The 14,561-nt window shown below is 56.1% G+C and overlaps 7 protein-coding genes across 7 annotated transcripts; 4 read left to right on the forward strand and 3 right to left on the reverse strand.

Moving 5' to 3' along the window:
• Nucleotides 1–151: 151 nt before the first annotated feature.
• Nucleotides 152–838, forward strand: DICSQDRAFT_30566 (uncharacterized protein; the record flags this gene model as incomplete). The annotated part of the gene is made up of 2 exons (XM_007360940.2): nt 152–298; nt 683–838. Coding segments are annotated over 2 exons (303 nt in total), but the record flags the coding sequence as incomplete, so codon positions are not given.
• A 2,497-nt stretch (nt 839–3,335) lies between these two features.
• On the reverse strand, nt 3,336–5,619 carry DICSQDRAFT_165446 (galactan 1,3-beta-galactosidase; the record flags this gene model as incomplete). Its single annotated transcript, XM_007360941.1, has 15 exons — nt 3,336–3,373; nt 3,449–3,579; nt 3,662–3,767; nt 3,858–3,974; nt 4,069–4,300; nt 4,365–4,433; nt 4,487–4,527; nt 4,601–4,705; nt 4,772–4,777; nt 4,842–4,960; nt 5,032–5,072; nt 5,128–5,144; nt 5,196–5,292; nt 5,345–5,422; nt 5,479–5,619. 15 exons carry the CDS (start codon nt 5,617–5,619, stop codon nt 3,336–3,338), a joined length of 1,338 nt encoding a protein of 445 aa, XP_007361003.1.
• Nucleotides 5,620–6,480: 861 nt separating this feature from the next.
• Nucleotides 6,481–8,405, forward strand: DICSQDRAFT_97173 (vitamin B6 biosynthesis protein). The gene is made up of 11 exons (XM_007360942.1): nt 6,481–6,815; nt 6,894–6,923; nt 6,974–7,102; nt 7,158–7,247; nt 7,312–7,693; nt 7,753–7,791; nt 7,843–7,868; nt 7,929–7,970; nt 8,026–8,061; nt 8,117–8,157; nt 8,207–8,405. The coding sequence occupies exons 1-11, from the start codon at nt 6,669–6,671 to the stop codon at nt 8,250–8,252; spliced, it is 1,008 nt and encodes a 335-aa protein (XP_007361004.1). The 5' UTR covers nt 6,481–6,668; the 3' UTR covers nt 8,253–8,405.
• Nucleotides 8,406–8,531: 126 nt separating this feature from the next.
• Nucleotides 8,532–9,028, forward strand: DICSQDRAFT_165448 (uncharacterized protein; the record flags this gene model as incomplete). Its single annotated transcript, XM_007360943.1, has 4 exons — nt 8,532–8,621; nt 8,693–8,791; nt 8,854–8,892; nt 8,954–9,028. The coding sequence occupies 4 exons, from the start codon at nt 8,532–8,534 to the stop codon at nt 9,026–9,028; spliced, it is 303 nt and encodes a 100-aa protein (XP_007361005.1).
• Nucleotides 9,029–9,224: 196 nt separating this feature from the next.
• Nucleotides 9,225–9,743, reverse strand: DICSQDRAFT_42613 (uncharacterized protein; the record flags this gene model as incomplete). Its single annotated transcript, XM_007360944.1, has 2 exons — nt 9,225–9,413; nt 9,465–9,743. Coding segments are annotated over 2 exons (468 nt in total), but the record flags the coding sequence as incomplete, so codon positions are not given.
• DICSQDRAFT_131956 (uncharacterized protein) lies at nt 9,722–11,252 on the reverse strand. The gene is made up of 2 exons (XM_007360945.1): nt 10,646–11,252; nt 9,722–10,600 (listed from the first exon to the last, which is right to left on the reverse strand). The coding sequence occupies exon 2, from the start codon at nt 10,352–10,354 to the stop codon at nt 10,157–10,159; it is 198 nt and encodes a 65-aa protein (XP_007361007.1). The 5' UTR covers nt 10,355–10,600; nt 10,646–11,252; the 3' UTR covers nt 9,722–10,156.
• Nucleotides 11,253–11,481: 229 nt separating this feature from the next.
• On the forward strand, nt 11,482–13,770 carry DICSQDRAFT_131959 (cyclin-L1). The gene is made up of 8 exons (XM_007360946.1): nt 11,482–11,698; nt 11,752–11,833; nt 11,899–12,260; nt 12,328–13,058; nt 13,113–13,216; nt 13,269–13,399; nt 13,454–13,537; nt 13,594–13,770. Exons 1-4 carry the CDS (start codon nt 11,553–11,555, stop codon nt 12,611–12,613), a joined length of 876 nt encoding a protein of 291 aa, XP_007361008.1. The 5' UTR covers nt 11,482–11,552; the 3' UTR covers nt 12,614–13,058; nt 13,113–13,216; nt 13,269–13,399; nt 13,454–13,537; nt 13,594–13,770.
• Nucleotides 13,771–14,561: the final 791 nt, after the last annotated feature.

Raw genomic sequence — 14,561 nt, forward strand, 5'->3', positions numbered from 1 at the left:
GCCCGCAGACGATAGTTCATTCCATCAGCATCCACCCGCCAAAATGCTCAGCTCCCTAATAGCCCGTCCCCTCCTGGCCTGCCCACCGCGCCTCGCGCGTCTCTACTCCGAGCTTGCCTCCGCCGCAACCCATTCCGCCTTGCCCGATCCACCTCCGCAGCGCGCCACCTCGCCTGCAACCCAGCTGCCCTACCTTGTCCGGCGCAACACCAAGGGCTCCATCCCTGTCTACACCGACATTCGCAACGGCGGCACGAGATATCTCGTCTTGATCCGGAATGTGCAAGGCAACGCAGATGTACGGTCCCCTCCTAACTTCTGTCATGCTCTGATACGCGTGCTGAACGCTGTTGTTCCGCTCTATCGTCTGCATGTCTCCGAACGCCCTGGCCTGTGCTTGTCGTATATTTCGATCCGCGAACGCCCCAAACACGCGACACATACCTTCCACGCCCCACCGCCTCCTGCGTACGACCTGTCCCGCCGGCCGGCCGCCCAACACGCTCCTATGATATCCGTGGCTCGCGCACTCCCGTCAAACACGACCGTGCGCCCGCACGAAATGCACTAATCTCATCACGCCAATATCCCGCGTCACCCAACCACGCATCGACGCGGAAATACGCTCCACCTGACGCGACGCGACGTCCCTACGCGATGCCCACCACATCACGTCTTCTAGGCGCTCGCGGACGACCTCTCGCGCTCCCTCTTCCCGGCGGGCACGAGCGAGGCGGCGCGCATGCGGGTCCACACCGTGCGCCAGCGACACGTCGTGCTCAGCGGCGGCCGCTGGAAGAACGATGTCGTCCGCTGGCTCGTTCAGAAGGGCTTCTGAAAAGAGGCCTTCTCACGTTGGGCGCGTAGGGAGAAGCTGGGGCAGTCAGCTAGCCTTCTGGTGGTCCTTGGCGCGCACCTCCCGTGCAGACGTGGCTGGTCATCACCCCCCCCCCCACCCCCTCCCGCGCACCGCGCTCGAGGCGCCTCGAGGCGTGTGCAGTCCGGCTGGGGCCTCCGACGTTCTCACCACGGATCCGGGATTCGGGTGCTGGCTTCGGGCTTCGGGTTCGCGCTCTGTATCGGTGCCCTACACAGCTCACCTCGCCTCTGCCCTGCTTTAGACTAAACCAAACTTTCGCTTATTGGATGGATTGCGTGTGTCACAATCAAAGGTCTTTCCTCCCTCTTCTGTTCCACTTGACGTGTCAGGTGTGTGGTTCTGGTCCTTGGTTTGCGGTCCATCATCCTCGCATCCTATGTCTTGTGGTCCGGACACGCGTCAGGGCTGTCCGGCGGCTTGGCCGCTATGACATGACTATAGCAAATTTCCGTCTGCACATTCCCGTCGTGTCAGCGCACCCTCGCACGGTTCATGAGCGTGTGCCCGAATCTAACTCGGGCAAGACGCGCTAGACGGATAGGCTTCCGTGTTCTGGCGGAGCAGATGGGCGTGAATATCTGGATTGTCACCACTTGCGATGATTGTCGTAGGATGTTGGCAATTTTCGCTATCGTGCTCTCCCAATCTCAGTCTCAATCGACTATCCGGGTCTCTCTCCTCCTGTGACACCAGATAAGTACCTGCAAAAGACGTATAGTACGGCGCCACCGAAGCGGGCGCGCCATCCTCGTAACACACCTTGCCGCGCGACATCGTTTCATTTCATTTTTTCGCACCATCTCAGGCTCGCAGGTCCGTTCTGGAAGATGCTCGACGGCCAGGTGACCGCGCCAACGTTCGGGACACGGGCAATCGCGCCCATGCATTCTCCGATATGATAGCGTACGGAGAGTGGACTTTGCTAAGCCAGACAGATAGATTCCTGTGATGGAGGGCAGGCCCCAGGCACAGGCCCGAAGCTCCTATGTGTACGGTGTAAGTACGCTCTCGAGATGCTGAGATAGATAGCATCGCTCGCTTGGCGCTGCATCCGCAGGCACGCTCTGTCGTGCGCCCACGCGGGCACACGTGGCGCCGTTGTGCTCCTGCCAGATCTCGATGTGTACGTCGTTCGCCGTGGTTGTCTTCGCCTTGCTCGCCGTGATGACTTCCGGATTGTCGCAGGTACGGCCTCATGGTGCCATGGGGGTGCGGTACGCCTCCTGCGAGATATAGGGTGGTCCCCCTTGCATACAATGGCAGACTGCTCGATGGCTACTTACATAAACCCGGGTGGCTAATTGCGCAGTACTGTTAGTACACTCCCGCTCCCGGAATTGAAACTGAGTCTATTACTTAGTCGGTGAGCGTCCCGTTTTGCGGCGGTATGCGCAGTATTGCTGCCGCCGAGCAGACCTAAGCATAGGACAGAAGACACCCGAATGGCCGCGATATGTAACGCGACGGCGATACGTCCGAGACGCTATCGCCGCCGGGACTTCAATGGGCTCCAATGGGCCCGTCGCAGCCCGTAAAACAGGTTGAGAACCGAGCTTCTTACTCATTTTGCCGCCGATGCTGACGGAGGCATCCTAAGCCCTTTGTCAAACCAATTCCGAAACTGTTCTACTGCGGGAACGCTACCGCCGTACGCTGTCCGACGTACAATCGTGTATGACCTGCGGACTCGTAAGTAAGCTCGCAGCAGAGCACGACGGTGTAAGGATGGAAGTTTTAGGTCGAAGACGTCATCCTTCGAGCAAATGCGCGAACGGCTTCGGTAGCTTCGGTAGGTCGCCGTTCCCACCCTGCTGCCCTGATCGCACCGCAAGATCTCTCGAAGGTGTCGATCACGCGCTGTGGCGCAAATACGCCCCTGCTCAGCAAGCTTTCGTCTCGAAAGGAAGCGTGACGGCGGTCCGAGTTGCAGGAGAACCTGCCGGAGATACTTGCGACGCCATATCGACCGGTGCAACGTCTGCCACGAGCCGCGTCCTGCGTGGCCCCGGGGTGACCGCCTTTTGGATAGCATTCGAATTTCGTGGGGACATAGATCAACAGTGCTGTAAATAGTGTTGGAGTGGTTGCCGCAAAAAGAGATCACGGACGTGCGTCGGCATGCCTTCTTCGCGCGCATGCGTTGTTGACCGCGTCACGCGGTGCCGCTGGGTACGTCTCCACGACAGATCGTCAGAGGAAGGTGATGTGGGTGATGTGTAGTGGGAACGCGTCCACGCGACCATGCGAAAGTCGGGCTCCAGATGAGAACGCTACACACCGGGCAATTCTCTTGAATGTTCTCGTGCGTGCGATAGCGTGAGGATAGTACTGGAGCAGTCCATATGCCAGAGATGCCTTATAGCGTTTACGGTACATTTCGTCCTAGCTATCTTGGGCCTGAGTAAGAGAACCACAGCAAACTTTGGGCATGCGAGTGCTGCCTAAGGACACGGAATCAGTAGACGATGATCTTGTCAAGGTCCGCAGCGTAGTCTGAGAAAAGACGAGCGGTCAGGGATAAGCACCAGCATTGCGGAGCCATAACGATTGCATAAAGAATAGACTGACTGCTTTGACCTGCACCAAAAGTAATGGTATTCGAACCCGAATTCAAGGTGAGCTGCACTGGCACGCTGAGGACGACACTGCCGCCACCGGTGTTTGGCTGTTCGACCCAGACGGGCGAGCCGCCGTTCACACTGCACACCCAGAGGTCAAGGAATCAGCTACTCTGTGAGGCAGTGGGCAGAGGGGGGAGGCAAAAGCGGGCGTGCGACGCACCTGACGGTCGTGTTCCTCCAAGTGGCATCGGCATTTGCGTAGTACAGCGAAACCCACTGGGTAGTACCCTTGCCCTGCACAGTAATCGACACGCTACCACCGTTACCTGGAAGGCGTTTACAGTCGCAACGCGTCCACGTTGGAATTCATCCATCAGCATGAGCGTGGAGCGAGTTGCTCATATTATGTTGCTCACCCAGGAAACCCACTGCCTCGCCTCCTGAGAACGAGGAGTCGGACAGAATGGTTGACGAACCATTCCTTGAGCCATTCTCGGCCTCATACGCGGTGCCAGAAGCTACGGACCAAGTACCTGCACATCGAAAGCCATGAAACATTAATACTGTGACACCGCAGTGCTGCGCCGAACACCGGTCGTGTACTCGATGACTTTAAACCCCACTCACCAGCCGTAAGGTTCACGCTCCAAATATCAGCAGCCACAAGCGTAGGTGTGCCACTAGAAAAGTCGAGCGGGTACCATATGTACGAGCTTGACCCAAGCAGGTCCGAGCGCCAGCGGTCACCCATGTAGATAGCGTTTGACCCTAGAGGCAGGTCGTATGCATTCTGAGAATAGTAGGTTCGGACACTTTCTGGGGCAATATCCACTTGCGATGACCAATTGCCGGAGAGAGACTGAGCGGAGACAGTGTCAATGCGATTGTGATTGAGGAGACCATCTTGAGTGGAGTGAACCTACCGTTGCCTGGAAAGCCTTGTTCGGATTCGGATCCCAGCCACTAGTGTGGGAGGCGATCAACCAGTAAACCTACGTCACTTCAGCACATTGTGTTGTCTCATATGCCGTAGAAAAAGACTTACCCCATCCCGTTTGACGATGCCGGGTGCCTCGAGCGTCGCACCTGCGGTTGAGTCCATGGTCCAGAATCCCATATAAGCGGCCGTGGATTGTGCGTTGATTGAGATGGTACAGACCGTTCAACTGGCTTACAGTGGTCGTGACGTTGTAGTAATCGGCATCCAGCTGCGTTATCTTGAAGTTTTGGTTGTTGTCGGATGCATACAACAGATACGCATTGCCTGTGTAATAAGGGCCACTGCGACTGAGGCGATGGACACCATACGGAGAGTGCATGTCGCACGTACCATCGTCTGGTTGTCAAATAACGGGAGAACTTGATGAGCAGCATCCGAGAAAACAAGCCACCTTACATACCGTCCTGGAACAACCCCTCATCCCGCGAGTCAGCGCCGAGCGGCTTCCAGCTGGCCTTGTACGTGTATGGTCCACATGGAGTCTGCGCGGTGGCGACACCTACTTCGGCCGCACCATAGCTACAAAAGTGTCAGCGACGTCAGACAAGCTCGCGGTGAACATAGGACGATGTCGGTCTGGCCTAACTTACTTCGACGTATCGGAGTGGAACCACATGACGTATTCATTGTTCTACTCAAGAACATATTCAGTTCCCGATCCAAGCAATCGACAAGGGCCGGCGCACCTTGCTGTTGAAAATGACTGGGTTCCCGCAGGGTGTTAGTTACGCTCTTAATAGCCGACTTCGCTCACCCTTTGGCCTCTCCACGATATTGCTTGAGGAGATCATCGTGTTGTCGATCGGCGTCAGGGCGTCATTCTGGCGCGACCAGCTCACCAGGTCTGTTGACTGCATAAGATGTGAGACGACGGATGTTCCATGGCGACATGCTTAGACGCACGGTGTAGCAGGAGACTGCCTTGAACAGGGCACTGTTGTGCGACTTGTCCTCTCCAAGCCAATAGTAAGTGCTCCCGACCTGGATGAGCGGCTCTGAGGTCAATACGAGCGGCTACGTCCAACAAGACCGTGTACCTTGATGATTCCCGCTCCGTGGCCCTGTAGGGAGTTGCCACTGGTGTCGGTCCAAAGGGCACCGGGCACGATGACCGATTGCCCACGGACCGCAGTGAGCCCTGCAAGCACGCCCGAGATCAGCGACAAGGAGAAGAGCATCATGAACGAAGCTCGACAGACCATTGCTCCACCTCTATGTTTATATACTGGTCTCCCGACAAAGGATGCGAGCCACTTGACCCTTCGGGTCCTCGTCGGTTTCACGCGACGGTCGCATTCTGCGTCCCAAACGATGCGAGCCAAGGTGTGCGGCCCGCCGAGAACATGAAGAGCGCATGCTTTGGAGAAGAGAAGAAGGTTGAATGCTGTCTGATGACAGGCACAGCCGTCTACGCCGTCGGGATCAGGCAAAAGAACACCAGAAGGCGATACTATGACCACCGCCGTGGACAGGATTGTGCGTCATGGCAGCCGGAGAGTATGCGCAGATCATTCCGCAATTGACCTTGGGGGGCACCATATCAAGCCATGTGAGCTGAAAAGAACGGAATATCATGACGATCAGGCTACGCACCTTCGCGCACCTGAAAATGGAGATTTCTCTCAAGAAGACGGACATACGGGCTGCACGAAAGCATATGACCCTTATGACCACGGATGCAGGGCCGAAGTTTCTTCTCTGCCGGGCTCACCACGAGCTTGTCCGTGGCTTCCACTGTTGACAAATACGCAGGTCCTCTTGCTGTAACCAGCTGGCCGTGAGCCGGTAGGCGTGTCCATTCGCGCTGCCGCGGCACTCCACGAACTCCCGTCAAATCTGAATGTGCTCGTTTCTCTCACCGAGACCGCGAAGCATCATGCTCGCTCGGTATTACCCAAGATGAGGAACGCGGCATTAACCCCGAGGTGAGCGCACAAGAACGAGGGCGAGTCAGATCAAGTCATTGCAGAGGTGCCAAATCAAGGGCGAGGAATACATGGTAAACGCGGAATCGCTACGGAGCGTGCGGAAGCCCACACCGAGGGCATAAAGCCAGACCGAATTTTGCTGACAGCCTCTTGTGGGAGTCACTGCTCGATCGCTCTTTGTTTTTTCTTCGGCCACAAACCCCAAGTTTCTCGCGACAGCACTCAAATCGTCTGACGGCCGACCCTACCCCAGTCGACAATCAATCTTCCTCATCTCTGCCACTTCTTTTCCGCCCGCGATGACGACGCCGATCCAAGCGCAGACGCCTGTCTCGACCCCGCCTGTTCCCCACGGTGTCGGGAACCCTGCAGGAACACCCGTCGTCGCGCCGACCCGTACAAAAGATAAAGATGGTGGTGCAAGTGGAGGTCTGGGTACCTTCGGGGTGCGTCGTTTTCATGTAGCTGAATGGAAACGTTTCTGACTCGGTATCGCAATTAATGCGAATTCCTCTGGGCTACAGGTCAAGTCCGGGCTCGCGCAGATGCTGAAGGTAAGCAGAAGCAATATGTGTCATATTGTGCGGTGTTGATGGGCTTGCAGGGCGGAGTTATCATGGATGTCGTTAACCCTGAGCAAGCCCGCATAGCCGAGGAGGCCGGAGCGTGTGCAGTCATGGCCTTAGAGCGTGTACCCGCGGACATCCGCGCAGAAGGCGGCGTGGCGCGTATGGTGAGCTCTTTATCGTATGCCATGGAAGGTGCTAGCCGTTCAAGGTTATCGTTAGAGCGACCCCAGCATGATCAAGCAAATCGTGGACGCCGTTACCATCCCAGTCATGGCGAAAGTGCGGATAGGACACTTCGTTGAAGCACAGGTTCGTAATCCACGCACATGTTGCGTGAACTGTGTCATGAACAACGTTCTCTCCGGGCGCACAGATTCTCCAAGCTATTGGCATTGACTATATCGACGAGTCCGAGGTCCTGACGCCCGCAGATGAAGAACACCATATCAACAAGCACGCATTCAAGGTGCCCTTTGTATGCGGTGCCCGTAACCTCGGTGAAGCGCTTCGTCGGATTTCTGAGGGCGCCGCGTTCATCCGCACAAAGGGTGAGGCGGGCACCGGCAATGTCGTAGAGGCGGTAAGGCACCAGCGGTCGGTCATGAGCGAGATCCGGAAGGCGAGCGTGATGAGCGAGGAAGAGCTCTACACGTATGCCAAGGAGATCCAGGCGCCTTTCCACTTACTCAAGGAGACTGCGCGGCTGAAACGTTTGCCTGTGGTAAACTTCGCTGCAGGTGGCATTGCAACTCCTGGTATGCTTCAGATGCTTCCCTTGCTGCTGAAGCACTAGGTGTTGAAGTTTGCTTGACAGCGGATGCGGCTCTTATGATGCAGTTGGGATGTGACGGTGGTACGTACCTACTAAAGTCAGTGTCGGCGGTGGTAACTGATTTTTCCAAAGTATTTGTGGGTTCAGGCATCTTCCACGTACGTCCTACTGAGATCCATACATTGCTCCGGTGCTATACTGACATGTCGGTCCTTCAGTCTGAGAACCCGGCGAAGCGCGCCCGGGCCATCGTTCAGGCTGTGCGTTCTCTCTTCAGTGACTGCTCCATTCAGATGATTCGAACAAGATGTGTAGGTCACGCACTTCAATAATCCGAAAATCTTGGCGGAGGTATGTTGTCGACGTTCCATTCTCTCTCATTCTCATCTATGACATCGTTATTCAGATCTCTGAGGACCTGGGACCTGCGATGGTTGGACTTACTATGTAAGTGGTGATGTGTTCGGCGGCCGCTTACGACTCACTTCGCGGTTAGCGATGACAACCTGAAGGGAGGCAGACTTGCTGGGCGCGGGTGGTAGCCAGCGTATCCGCCACCGCATGTTTGTATCCCTCTCTGCGATGTCACTTCCTTACATGATATTGGGAGAACGAGGACACAAGAAAAGTGAGCAAGGTGGTGTAGTCTTTGCAAATGTAACTCTCTAGACAAGAATGTGACATTACTGTACTCGAGCCCAAGTCGGGTGGCTTGCTACGGCATGACGTCACTGCACCTACGGACGACTTGTGGGCGTCTCTCTTATAAGTGAGCGCTTGAGCGTCCATTACATTCCATCCTGAACCATTACGTTGCTATCATGTCGCTCGCACAAAAGATTGCAGGAAAGCTGTCGCGAGAGCAGACGTCCGAAAGGCATCCGGAAAAAGTTTTGAAGGAGTTCATCACGGTGCGTCTCGTCACTCGAACGCGGGGCGCCTCAGCGAAGTCTCTTATGTGCCGCGCCCCTCGAATTCACAGGAGGACCCCGACTCTACGTACACGTTTGACAGTGAGCGCGACGCCCCTCAGTCAGAGCTATGCAGGGAAGGGAAGAACAAGGGCAGAGAATGCATGATGGTACGCTGTACCCAATCCCAAATTTCGTACTTCGCCTTTGCTGACCGGTGCTCTCCGGACAGCTGCAAATGCATTCCACACGGCTCTTCCAGGCGATGCAGGTGCGCATAATACAATAGGTTTGTACCCTGCCACGCTCATCATGCGATCCCTACGAACCAGGACCAAGGTTTTTACTGCGCCCTGCCCATGGATCCCACGCGGACGTACATCGAATGCAAGCGGTTACCCAAGTAATTGAACGTAATTTTGCTCCATGACAGTACTGCCGTGGACATCTTGGAAGCATCTGATATCTGTGCATGTACTATTATAGTCGCCTATACATTATCATCCGCTCATACGATCGCGCCGGAGAGCTCAGCGGCAATGGTGCGCATGTAGAGGATACTTCGAACCCCTGAACGCAAGCAATGTGTCTTCAAGCCCCCGCAATAAAGTCAATGCCTAGTTTCCCGAGACGTGCCTTCTCGAGCTGCGCAGAAGAAACTGCCCGCCGCGCCTCTGCATTCTTCAAGTCGATGTCCGCAATCATGAGGTCGCTCAGCGCACGACGCGTATCCTTCGCAATTTGAATGTATTCGTTCTCGATGTGTGCACGGTGCGCGCGGACACGAGCAATCTACACGAAATGATGAGCACCCACCGACTTGCAAAGGGAAGCAACACATACCTCGGCTTCAATATCAGCCGTGATACTGGGTTTTGGCTGGTACGGGGGAATGACGGGGACGAAAGCGGCTGGCTCTGATGGAGCGGTTGGAGCAGCGGGAGCAGGAGCGGATGTTGTCGCCTCTTGCTTCACGGCTTCTCGTCCTGCATTACGACGAACCCAATCAGGTTTCGAAGGCAAATTGGGACCTCCGTGCGTGTTCTGAGCAGGGCTCTTGTGAGAGGGCGTCGAAACGTGGTGGTGACGGGGACCGATTGGGGGTGATCGAGATCGTCGTTTGGCATTTGAAGACTTCTTGTCTATCTCTAGTTCCGGTTTGGATGACAAGGACGCAACTGTTGACGCGGACTTTGCCGCAGTTGAAGTGGGCGCATGAGCAACAGACGGAGGAAGAGAGGAGGCGGGTACAGCGGAAGAAGGAAGGTGGACTGCAGGTGCTTCCACAGGGCTCAGAGAAGGTGGTTTCGCCTTTACCTCGGGGACAAGTCCAACTAGTTCCTCCATTGCAACATCCTCATCCGGGTCTATCTTCGAGGCAAGCTGTTGCACAGAACGAACACGAGGACCAGTGGGCGGCGGCGGAGGTGGGGGGCGTGAGGGTGACTTCAGAGGCGGCAAGACATGTCGCTTCGTCGGCGGTGTCCTTGTGGGAGACCGGCTGCGAGACCGACTAGGAGGAGAGGGCGTCCGCCTTACTGTGGGTTTGGGACTCCTCCTGCGGCGCGGCGAAGCTGGAGAGTAAGACCGGCGACGCGGAGAGCGTCGGTCACGCCCTCTGTAGTCAGAAGGGATGGCGCGACTCCCTCGACTAACGTCACGGCGTGCTTCACGTCGCGGCCGGTCGGGGCTGCGACTGCGGCGCATAGGCGGCTGCCTCTGGTACCGGTCATTTCTTCGAGGCGAGGGAACCTGATATGGACGAGCCGAACTCCGCGAGAGGGAAATGGAGTGATTCCCTAGCCTGATCTCACCAGGAGAACGAGAACGGAGAGGCCGCGACCTCTCCACTTTGTAAGGAGAACCCGGCCGGCTGGCCACAGGTACGGGGGTAGCAGTTGCACGCCTGGAGGGCGACCTGGCTATAGGTGAGCGTGCCCGACTGGGTGCAGGAGACGGTTCATGGGGCTGAGTAGAAACTGCTCAGGTTAGAACGCGCATATAGACAACAACGATAGACGTACCCATGCGCCGAGGAGGCGACCGCGACAGCCTCGGAACCCACATACGCTCTGGTTCTACCTCAAGCGTCCTATTGCGACCAGACCGTCGATCTTCATCCTGCAGCCTTGCCCACTCGCGCTCCTGCCGCTCTTTATCTTCCCGACGGCGCGCAAACCTTTCTCGATCCTCTTCCTTCTGCCGTGCCCACCGTCGCTCTCGCGACGCATCTCGCTCTCTTCTCTCTCCGTCATATCCTCTTCGTGCCTCATCTTCCCATTTCCGGTCTCGATCCCTCTCTCTGTCCCGCGAATCATCATCCCGCGTCCGTAATCTGTGATCTTCCCCACGTCTCTCATATTCGCGATCTCTATAAAGGCTTTCATCACGTCTATCGTAGTAGCTCGAGGGGTACGCGTCCATAGACGGAGGCGGAGGCGGAGGCGGCCGTATTGAACGGTACGAGACTACAGGCCGGGGTGAAATATAAGTATCCAAAGGCGGCGGCACCCTTGACCTGGGTGGTGATCTGGGGGGATATACATGGCGGTCCAGAGATCCATATCGCTCAGGAGTTGGTGGATAGGCGGGGGGCAGCGCCGGTGGTCGAGGATATTGTCTTGGTTCTGCGGGATAGCGCGCAGGATAATTGAAGTCGGGTTTCGGTGGCAGGTGTGACATCACACCGCGGCGGACACCTTCGAGGTAGTGATATCAGTCTTGGAGGAGGAGAGGACAGAGATTTGCGACGTGTAACAGGAAGCTTTTGGGAGCAGTGGTGGTCGATGACAAGGCTCAAAGTTTCAGCGTGGTCGCGCTGTTGTGCCATGTTTACCCCACCCTTCGACCCTTTCGCCCACCCTCCTTTCCGCTTGGCAGGCTTGTACCCTTCCCTCGTCGTTGCTTGCCTATCTGGACGCACTTGTGTAGATGTCTACTGCATTGTACCCTTTGGCATCGCTTGTGCAGATCGAGAAGACACCGTCGAGGGAAGATGGTATCCCCGAGGAGTTAGAATTGGACCTACGGGCGCATGGGTGCAAGTTGATCCATGAGGCCGGCATTCTTCTCAAACAGTGAGCTCGGCTGCCTCCATTGTGTGAATAGGGGTTTATACTGGTAACCGCAGAAAACAAGTGGCCGTAGCCACCGCTCAGATCCTATTCCAGAGGTTTTGGTATGTTACCTCCATGAAACAATTTGGAATCGGGGTACGTTGAAGTGCTACCCGTGGATCGTCGCGAAGATGCTCATGTGTGGAACGTGGCCTGGGCAGGATATCGGTATGGGTGCGCTCTACCTTGCATCCAAGCTGGAGGAGTGCCCCATCCGTATGCGGGACCTCATCAACGTCTACGACGAGCTTCTTCGGCGCGACGCTCACAGGCTCAAGTACTCAACCGGACCTTCCTCCTCTTCGGCGCACGAATTCAAATACATTCCGATGTCCTACTTTGGGTCCACGTTCTACGACCTGAAGGACGCGCTGGTCGTCGCGGAGATGCAGATCTTGAAGCGGCTCGGCTTCAATGTCAACGTTGTTCTTCCTTACGGCACCCTTGTGAACTATCTCCGTCTACTAGGACTCACGGAGCGGGAAGACGTGCCCAGCAAAGCATGGGGTTACCTCAACGATGCGCGAGTATTTCTCTGACTACCCTGGAAGGACCTTCGTTCACAATGACGCTTTCTGATCGCACTGTAGGTTGCAAACACCAGTATATGCACTGTATGCCGTCCCAACGATCGTCAGTGCGGCGATCATGCTGGCGACCAGACAACTCGGGATTGCCCTTCCTTCCTCGCCAGAAAGCTGCTGGTGGGAGCTCTTCGACGCTGATTGGGAAGACGTTTGGAGCGTCGCTGGATACATCATGCGATTATACCGGGAAAGGACACCTGAGGACCACGCACGAGTCTTGAGCATGGTAACAAAGAAAGGCGTGCGTTCATGGCTAGAAGACCAAAAGCCCGCCGTTCTATTACCCTAGTCAGTGACTTAAGCCCCCTTCCTGTCGTTGTGATTGCTCTCGATGCAGTTTCCCGTTGCATTTCATCCCTTTCGGTTGTGATCTATGAAACATTACAGCATGATCATTACCCCCCACTCCGAGGTGGCGTATCGTAACAGCTGTACAACTGACCGCACCTGGGAGAGGGCAAGTACTACGATACCATTCCCGGACGATCGTCAGAAACAAGAGGATATGAAGTGAATGAGACGAGTCCAACATCATATGCTGTAAGCATAGCAACCCCGACTGCGTTCTACTCGACAGCCTCCACACTGCAAGAACATACGCAGCTGCGCAACACCACAGAACGTACCAACCAGCCGCTCAGCAGCAGCCACCGCCTTGCTGCTGTTGGACGGTCTGGCCTGGAGTGATCGTTGTTGACTTTCCGGTGCCAGTCGCGGTCGTAGTGGAGCCCATGCTAGAAAAGAGGCTTTCAGCCACGAATCAACAAGGGGTGAACACGCCTGCGTACCGGTCCTTGATCTGCTTAGCCATCGTCAAGAACGCCTGCTCGACGTTGGTGGCGTTCTTCGCTGATGTCTCGAGGAAGGGAATTCCGAGCTGGTCGGCAAATTCCTACAACGCAGCTCTCAACACTGCGAAGTCTCACGCAGGTAGACTTACGTACCTTGGCGACGCTGTACTCCACGACCTTCTTGCTAGTCAGGTCGGACTTGTTGCCGACAAGCAGCTTGTTGACGCCCTCCGAGGCGTATCTATCGATCTCCTGAAGCCACTGCTTGACGTTCGTGAAGGTGTCTAGGCCATACCAGTATGAGAGACGATGGATACTGCAACCGGGACCGCACATACCGTTATCGGTCACGTCGTAAACAACAATGATACCGTGCGCGCCACGGTAGTAGGACGAGGTGATAGTGCGGAAGCGTTCTTGACCTGTGATGCGAGACGTCAGACTGTTTGGGGCTTCAGTGGAGCAGCGATGGTCTCACCTGCGGTATCCCACTATGTGCACCAGAAAGGACAAGAATGTCAGATGAAAGTCTTCGTTTATGTATTGCAGAAGGACAGTATGCCAGGGTCTTTCCGAGGCTGCCGCTCGATGTTCAAAGTCGGACCACGAAGCCAAGCCGGTCAAGCGCATGGCAAACAGCGCTCCCCATCCTGGCCTAATCTTCCGCAACACCACTCCGCCAACCAGTAAACTCAACCTAGTAGCATCACAGGTAGACCCGAAGCCACCGCACGCAAGGAATTAGATCTGGGATAAGAAAACGCACAATCTGGAGCTTCACAGTCTTGCCCTCGAGCTCGATGGTCCTAATCTTGAAGTCGACACCAATAGTGCTGATATAGCTCTCTGTGTAGGTGTCGTCCGCAAAACGAAGAAGCAAGCAGGACTAGGAGAGTCGATGAAGGACAAAGTCAATATGCCACTCTGTCGCTCTCCGCAGCGACCCAATTAGGGTCGAGTGCGCACTATCACAACTCACCTTGCCGACACCGGAGTCACCGATGAGGAGGAGCTTGAAGAGGTAATCGTACTCGCTGGTGTGCATGGTGGTTGTCGAGGTCTTGAGGCGGGCGAGGGCGGGTGGGGGAGTCTAGCAGACTGTCGTGGAAGAGGACGAGGAGAGACGGGCGGTGGTTGTGACGCGTGTCGCTGTGTTTGGCAAGCCCATGTGTCCGGCAAACGCCCTTTGCATCTCCCAACGCCGCCCGCACAGCCGCGCCCTGCGCCCGGCCCTACCTCCGACTCGGGTCCAGTCCCTTCGCTGTCAGTGGAACCTGAGACAACCTCCGTTATGTTTTCCTGCCGTGAACGTCTCTAGACTGTGTGTGCTGACGGGCAGTTGTGAGCAGGCCAACGTATACAGGGGAACTGGCAGGCGGCACAGGCGGCGCCCACCCGTCCATATCGAGGAACGCGCGGGCTGACGCTCCAACGGACGGCAGTACT

The sequence above is a fragment of the Dichomitus squalens genome, assembly GCF_000275845.1.
Source record: "Dichomitus squalens LYAD-421 SS1 unplaced genomic scaffold DICSQscaffold_2, whole genome shotgun sequence".
Lineage (NCBI taxonomy): Eukaryota > Fungi > Basidiomycota > Agaricomycetes > Polyporales > Polyporaceae > Dichomitus > Dichomitus squalens.

Coding starts and splice junctions, on each gene's coding strand:
- DICSQDRAFT_131959 (XM_007360946.1), top strand. CDS start 11,553: ATGTCTACTGCATTGTACCCTTTGGCATCGCTTGTGCAGATCGAGAAG. Junction 11,699..11,751: donor GCCGGCATTCTTCTCAAACA/GTGAGCTCGGCT, acceptor TGGTAACCGCAG/AAAACAAGTGGCCGTAGCCA. Junction 11,834..11,898: donor TGAAACAATTTGGAATCGGG/GTACGTTGAAGT, acceptor TGGCCTGGGCAG/GATATCGGTATGGGTGCGCT.
- DICSQDRAFT_97173 (XM_007360942.1), top strand. CDS start 6,669: ATGACGACGCCGATCCAAGCGCAGACGCCTGTCTCGACCCCGCCTGTT. Junction 7,869..7,928: donor TGGGTTCAGGCATCTTCCAC/GTACGTCCTACT, acceptor TCGGTCCTTCAG/TCTGAGAACCCGGCGAAGCG. Junction 8,158..8,206: donor GCGATGGTTGGACTTACTAT/GTAAGTGGTGAT, acceptor CTTCGCGGTTAG/CGATGACAACCTGAAGGGAG.
- DICSQDRAFT_131956 (XM_007360945.1), bottom strand. CDS start 10,354: ATGACCGGTACCAGAGGCAGCCGCCTATGCGCCGCAGTCGCAGCCCCG.